General features: G+C 44.7%; 1 protein-coding gene across 1 annotated transcript; it reads left to right on the top strand.

The window, feature by feature from the left end:
• The first annotated feature begins 997 nt into the window (after positions 1–997).
• LOC117040189 (40S ribosomal protein S4) lies at positions 998–7,654 on the top strand. The gene is made up of 7 exons (XM_033137798.1): positions 998–1,034; positions 1,490–1,567; positions 5,027–5,207; positions 5,349–5,446; positions 5,782–5,953; positions 6,705–6,862; positions 7,487–7,654. Exons 1-7 carry the CDS (start codon positions 1,032–1,034, stop codon positions 7,586–7,588), a joined length of 792 nt encoding a protein of 263 aa, XP_032993689.1. The 5' UTR covers positions 998–1,031; the 3' UTR covers positions 7,589–7,654.
• The last annotated feature ends 296 nt before the right edge of the window (positions 7,655–7,950 follow it).

The following is a 7,950-nucleotide window of genomic DNA, read 5'->3' as shown; positions in this document are numbered from 1 at the left end:
GCCTGGGCCGTCACTCACCGCTGCTGGAAGGAGTGCTGGCCGTCGGAGGTGCCCCAGTTTGAGGGCTTCGACAGTGTTGCCTTTCGAGATGTGAGTCCCTCGCACCCTGGACCCCCCCTCCCACCCTCAGCCCTGTCCCCCTTCCACCCGATCTGTGCAAACGTCAGAGTCACTCTGCCTGCCTCCCTATGATAAGAGGTAGAGCCTCCAGGGCCAGAGGCAGCCTACCTGCATTTATTAATTCCTTGCCTGGCCATGAACTACCCGCTTTGCATTCACAGGACCAGGTCCAGATCGTGTAGCTGCCTGTCGGCGCGCCAACAGACTAGCCCCTTTCTCCCCAGAAGGCTGTGGGCCGGATGCTTGCCTTGGACTGGATGACCCTTGGATCCCTTGCTGTCTGGGCACGATTTCTCTGGATGCGCCGAGGCGGGTGACACAATACAAAGGAGAAAACCGTGGCCGTTTTTCCGCAGCCGCTCTCGTCTCCCGTGAAATAAAAGGTGATTTCTACCCAAAAAAAATGTGTCGGGGTGTCTGTGCATGAACAGAGCTCAGGGAGCTTGGGATGGGCGGGGGGAACAGCTTGCTCCCGGGGCGGAGGAAGAGATCCGTCTCGGTCCCCGGTTCATGGGGGACTGGACTAGATGCCTCTTGGAGTCCCATCTTTCCATTTCAGGGGATCATAATAGATGCCTCTTGGGGTCCCATTTCTGCATTTTAGTGGAGTCAGACTAGATGCCTCTGGGAGTCCCATCTCTGCATCTCTGCATTTCAGGGGGTCAGACTAGATTCCCCTGGGGGTACCATCTCTGCATTTCAGAGGGTCAGACTAGATGTCTCTCGCGGTCCCATTTTCCCATTTCATTGGCTGCGAAACCTCGGCGCGGCGCGATACCGCTTCCATCCACCAGGTGTCACTGCGGGCGGCGCGACGCTTCCTCGCCCCGGCCCGCCCTGCCCTGCCCGACCCGGATATATAACCCCCGGACGGCGGAAGTGCTCTCCCTTTGCGTCGAAAGTCCGCAGCCATGGTGAGTGCTCGGGATTCGGGCCCGCGGAGCGATCCGTCGCCATCCGAGGCGGCGGCTACACCGAGCGCGGCTCTTTCGGGGCCGGCAGCGCGGGAGACACCGCTCTTCCGTGGGGCGGGGAAATGGCGCCGCCGCTGCGGGGCTCATTCGGTGTTGGGGGGGCGTGATCATGCGCAGTGCGGGCCGCAGGGAACTAGGTCGCTGGCTAGACATTCCCTCAGTCTAAAGCGATCGCTTGCGAAGCGGAGCCGGGGGAACTGCCTGCCACTGGACTGGTGCGCAGGAGCGGGGCCGGATCCTGCTGGGGGGGGGGTTACCCGAAAGGAGCCCAAGGATGCTCGACTAGAAACTAAATGGGAATCAATTAACGTGGGAATTACTGAAGAGTTGGGTGCGGGTTCATAGAACAGGTACAGATTCGAACCCACACCCTTTGCCTGCTTCCCCCCCCCCAGGCTCGAGGACCCAAGAAGCACCTGAAACGGGTGGCAGCCCCCAAGCACTGGATGCTGGACAAGCTGACAGGAGTCTTTGCAAGTATTTTTTTTCCAACTTTCTATAAAAGGAGATAGTGAAAAAAGCATCTTTATATTTCCTTTTATGAGCCTTTTTAAAAAGGGAGCCTTGCACTTCAGGCGTTGGTTTACGCCTGGGCTTCTTTCTTTTACCTTCTTTATTAAACGCCTGACCCTTAATTTTGTTTCCTTCTTTACGTATTCATTTTCTTGGGGTGGTTTCTTGAATTTCTCATTCCTGCAGTCTTTGTGGTTTCTTACTAAATCCCGCATTTCATCCCAGGATAGTTTAAAGCAGAAAAATGCAAAATTAGCACACAAGGCATAGTAACAAGAAGAACTAACTGATAACCAATTACAGCTGTTGGTGTGCCATAGTCAAAACAAAACTAAAAATTAAATTAAAAAATGCCTTCCAGTAGCATCTTAGAGACCAACTAAGTTTGTCCTTGGTATGAGCTTTTGTGTGCATGCACACTTCTTCAGATACACTGAAACAAAACAAAATAAAATAAAAAATTCCTTCCAGTAGCACCTTAGAGACCAACTAAGTTTGTCCTTGGTATGAGCTTTCGTGTGCATGCACACTTCTTCAGATACACTGAAACAGAAGTTATAGAGAAACTAACACAACATTATAGATCAAAATAACAATACGTAGAAAAATAAAGGATCTTGGGGAAGGATAAATTGGGGAGTCTGTCGAACATTGTGACAAAACAAGGGATGTAAAATATCACCTGGCTTTAAATTGAATATGAATAAAACAAAATTAATGGTAAAAATATGAATATGAATAAAACAAAATTAATGGTAAAAAATATGAACGAGCAAGACAAGAAAAATCTAGAGAAGGAAACAGGCCTAGAAAATGTTAATAAAATAAGATATCTGGGAATACAAATTACAATGAAAAATATTAGTTTAATTGAAGAAAATTATAGTAAATTATAGAATCAGAATAAAAAGGATTTAGAAATTTGGCAAAGATTAAAATTATCATTTTGGGGGGAAATTGAGGTAATAAAAATGATGATGATCCCTATAATTGGAAAGGTGGAATGGTTTTATAAATGGAGAAAAGATCTATTGAAGTTTATATGGCAAGAAAAGAAGCCTTGTATTAAATATAAGTTAAAGGTAAAGACTCCCTAGAAAAGACCCTGATGTTGGGAAAGATGGAGGGCACAAGGAGAAGGGGACGACAGAGGATGAGATGGTTGGACAGTGTTCTTGAAGCTACTAACATGAGTTTGGCCAAACTGCAGGAGGCAGTGGAGGATAGGCGTGCCTGGCATGCTCTGGTCCATGGGGTCACGAAGAGTCTGACACGACTGAACGACTGAACAACAAAAAAAGGTAAAGACTGGACCATTAGGTCCAGTCGTGTCCGACTCTGCGGTTAGGGGCTCATCTCGCGTTACTGGCTGAGGGAGCCGGCATACAGCTAAGTATGCTTTGACTAAGCTGCTTTGGGCGAACCTGAGAAGCACACAGAAACGCCATTTACCTTCCCACCAGAGCAGTACCTATTTACTGTATCTACTTGCACTTTGCCGTGTTTTCGAACTGCTAGGTGGGCAGGAGCTGGGATTTATCAATGGGAGCTCACCCCATCGCGGGGATTCAAACCACCGACCTTCTGATCAGCAAGTCGTAGGCTCTGTGGTTTAACCCAGAGCGCCACCCGCATCCCTTTAAATATAGGTTATTAACCAATAAAAAAGAAGGTGGGATTTGGCCTACCAGATTTAAAATATATTATGAGGCCTGTTGTCTTGGTTGGATTAAAGAATGGATAACACTGCAGGATACAGACTTGCTGGATCTTGAGGGATACAACAATAGGTATGGCTGGCACACATATCTTTTGGATTACAAGACCAATGTCCACCAAGGATTTATGAATCACATAATAAGAAAGTCTCTTATTAAAGTATGGAGGAAGTATCATAGGTTATTAGAGCCAAAAACACCCACTAGAAATGATCTCTGTAGTAAGGAAAAATATGGAGAAAATAAGGGTAACATAAACATATAAGCGAAGAGCAAGGCAAATTACAATAGAAGCCATATAATAATTGAAACAGTTTTGTACCACCTGGTACATATCAGCTATATGATAAATTCAATCATGATAATAAAATTGGTTTCCCAAAAGAAGAATCCAAATTTCAGTTAGAACTTTTGAATAATTCCAAAAAAATTATGAAAAATGTATAATTTATTACTGGAATGGGAACTTAAAGATGAACAGGTTAAAGAAGTAATGATCAAATGGGGATATGCGATTACATTAGACCAGTGGGAAAATCTCTGGAGAACAGACATTAACTTCACTGTGTGTACTATCATTAAAGAAAACATGAAAATGTTTTACAGGTGGTACTTAACACCTGTAAAACTGGCAAAAGTATGTAAGTCAACATCTAATTTGTGTTGGAGATGCAGGTTATCTGAAGGAACTTTATATCACGTCTGATGGGGATGCAATAAAATTAATTTTGGGGGGAAATTATACACAGAGTTAAAAAAACGTTCAGGAAAACAATAAGAAACCGGAATCGTTTCTTTTAGGAATTATAACAAACGACATCCCTAGAAATGTGAAGAAAATATTTTTATATGCAACAGTAGCCACAAGATTACAAGTAGCAAAAAATTGGAAATCAGAAGTGGTTCCAACATTAGAAGAGTGGCAAAATATTTTTTTTTGAAATTATTGAATTGGCAAGAATGACAGCAACAATTAGAATGCAATCCAACCAAAATCTTAAGACAGAATGGAGATGTGTAGATGAATATATGGATAAAAGAAGCACGAATAAGAATTTATTGATAATGTATAGATTGAGCTCATAAAGTTAAGATAGACCATTACGCTGTGAAATTACATGGAAATGAATGATTGTAAATTAAGATACAGAAATACAATCTCAATATGAAGATTATATAAAATCATAAGTATACGGAGATGCTTTATATGGATTATTGTGTTATATTGGTAAATATACAAAATGTAATTTAAAATGTACTGCAAAACAAATTAATAATTAATTTTTTTAAAAAAATCACCTGGGAAAATGCATGAATAAAACACTAAATACATAATTGAGCTTTGATGCCCAGTGGAAGTCTCTCTATATTGTATACTGTGTTTTTCCGTGTATAAGACTAGGTTTTTTCCCTAAAAAATGATGTCCAAAATTTGGGGGTGTCTTATGCATGGATAGATGTCCCCCCCATTTTCTTAAATCAGAGTCCCCCAAAATAGGGGCATCTTATAGACGGAAAAATAAGACACATGAAAAAGCTTCTCTAGAGAGGGCAGCCTTCAGATGTTTCCTCAAGGTTGCATAATAACAACAACAACAACAATTTATTTGTGTCCAGGGCCAGCCGGATTCTCGGAGTTGCAGTTTCAAGTGCTCTAGGTTTGCCACCCTGTAACCTTCCTTTTCCCTTTTGGGGTTCTAGGCACCGCGCCCGTCGACAGGACCCCACAAGCTGCGTGAGTGTCTCCCACTTGTGATTTTCCTTCGCAACCGGCTCAAGTACGCCCTAACCGGCGACGAGGTCAAGAAGATCTGCATGCAGCGCTTTGTCAAGATTGATGGCAAGGTTCGCACCGATGTCACCTACCCAGCGGGCTTCATGGGTGAGGCCCTAGATCTTTAGCAGCGGCGTTTGAAATGCCAGATTTCCAGCAGTGGGGCATTTCGCAGGGTGGAAAATGGGTTTACGTGGCGGTTGCACCACGCTGGCATCCTGCCATAATGCCTGCCCTCTCTCCCCACAGACGTCATCAGCATTGAGAAGACAGGCGAGCACTTCCGCCTGGTGTACGACACCAAGGGCCGCTTTGCCGTGCATCGCATCAGCCCCGAGGAGGCCAAGGTAGGAATTGGGGGGCTCTCTTTGAAACCTTCTCTTACCGAAAGACTCAGCCTTGCTGGCATCTTAAGATGCGCAACCAGAGGAACAAGTGATCAATGCTCGGAGTGGTTTTTTGATTTAAATCCCTCATGAGTTAGACCGGATTCAAATCCCTTTTTTACAGAAAGACTCGCTTTGCTGGCATCCTCTTAATCAGGCTTCCTCAATCTGTCTTTGGCCCACAACTCCCATGACCCCTAGCTAACAGGACCACTGGTCGGGGTGATGGGCCGAACTTGAGGAAGCCTGCTCTAAATATTGACAAAAGGACTGATTTCTCCCGTTCTTCCCGGCAGTACAAGCTGTGCAAGGTGCGCCGCATCCTTGTGGGCACCAAGGGCACCCCCCGCCTGGTGACGCACGATGCCCGCACCATCCGCTACCCGGACCCCCTGGTCAAGGTCAATGACACCGTCCAGGTCGACTTGCAGACGGGCAAGATCACCGACTTCATCAAGTTTGACACAGGTGACAGTTCCTCTGAGCGCATCGAGAGTGCCGGAATCCTTCCCCAATGTAGGGGGGGGAGACAAGGAGACTGCCTCTGGCCGCGGAGGCTCCCTTCCAGCGCACCTGTTTTATTTTAGTACCGTATTTTTCGCTCCATAAGACGCACCTACTCTTTAGAGGAGGAAAGGGGGAAAGCCCTGCTTTTTTGAGGATCAGCTGAAAGTGGTGCAGCTTCTTTTTCAAAGAGGAAATCTTTTTCAAAGAGGAAAAGCCCCGTTTTTATGGGGTTCAACTCACAGTTCTGCAGCTTCTAGTCCCACAGCCATTTTCTACAGTTTCCAGACAGATAATCTAATCAGCCAGTCACATGTCGGTGGGGAGACAAACAGCCTCCCCCTGCATTCAACAATGCAGGCCTGGGCAAGGGGGCGGGGCTGGAAAGGGAGCCTTATCTCTCTCTCAATCACTTGCTGAACAGCTAGCTGTTCAGCGGCTTCCTTTCAACACCCCCTTTTCTCTTTGTAAAAAAAAAAGCACGGTCTGCTTTTGGCCCCTAGGCAAGTTGCCTCCAGGGACCATGCATTCGCTCCATAAGACACAGACATTTCCTCTTCCTTTTTAGGAGGAAAAAAGTGTGTATTGTGGTGCAAAAAATACGGTATTTCCATTTAAATATATATATATATTTCTGTGTCCCCTGCCTGGTCCCAATTGTGCCTCGCAGGACCATTGTTGCCCGGGCACCTTCTGACCCTCTTCTTCCTGACAGGCAACCTCTGCATGGTGACGGGGGGTGCCAACTTGGGGCGCATCGGCGTGATCACCAACCGCGAGAGGCACCCCGGCTCCTTTGACGTGGTCCATGTTAAGGACACCAATGGCAACAGCTTCGCCACCAGGCTCTCCAACATCTTTGTCATTGGCAAGGTGGGCGCCGGCCAAAACCACCATCATCATAATTTATTATTTATACCCTGCTGGGCTTCTCATGGTTTTTATCATTTGCATTTTAAAATATTTTATTATTTCAATTTTTGAAGTTATTTTATTTTATTACCTTGTTTTTGTTTGCATTTTTTAAATAAATAAATATTTCCTTTTTTAAAAAAAATCTTCCTTTTATTATTCTCTTGTTGTTTTTATTTTTCAAGAATTTGTTTCCACAGCTATTCCAAATAAATTGCCACCCATTTGATTCAGTTCTATGCCATTTCCGCTCTTGCATGTAATTCTTTTATTTTCGTTTTTTTTTAAAGCAAGTATACTATAATGCAAGGATATTTGTGAGGCATGACCTGATATTAATTCCCTGTTTAGGGAAGTTTTTAATGTGTGACATTTTAAAGTGTTTTAATCTTTGCTGAAAGCAGCAAGAGTGGATGGGGAAACCCAGCCGGATGGGCGGGGTACAGATAATAAATTATTGTTATTATTATATTATAATGGGGGGACTGTGTTGAGTCCCCCCATTATAATATAATAATAACAATAACAAGGAGAACCGACTTCACCAAGCTGTAGTCCCTAATAGCCTCTTGTCACTCTTTCCAGGGCAACAAGCCATGGATCTCACTGCCTCGTGGGAAGGGAATCCGCCTCACCATCGCCGAGGAGCGAGACAAGCGGCTGGCAGCTAAGCAGAGCAGCGGATGAAGACGTGCGCGGAGGGATGAGGAAAGCAAGAATTATTTTTCACCAATAAAACCACCTTGCAATGTGGCTCTGGGACTCCTCCTCTTTTGAGTGGCTTTCTTCATATTTCTGCCTGGAAATATTTGGGGCTGGCTCCTGCTTTGCCCTTGGAATAATAATTTCAATTATTAATACAAGAACGGCAGCAGGTATTACAACAAAAATAATTGCATACAAGAACGATTGCCGTTATTATTGCAATAATGATTGCCCTTAGTATTACAATGATGGTTGCCATTATTGCAATAACGGTTGCAGTTATTACCACAATAACGAATGCAATTATTAGCAGCCAACAAAAAGGCATTTTGTGTCACAGGGAA

The sequence above is a fragment of the Lacerta agilis genome, chromosome Z (genome assembly GCF_009819535.1).
Source record: "Lacerta agilis isolate rLacAgi1 chromosome Z, rLacAgi1.pri, whole genome shotgun sequence".
NCBI classification, from domain to species: Eukaryota; Metazoa; Chordata; class Lepidosauria; order Squamata; family Lacertidae; genus Lacerta; species Lacerta agilis.
This window is presented reverse-complemented; position numbering and strand designations above follow the sequence as displayed.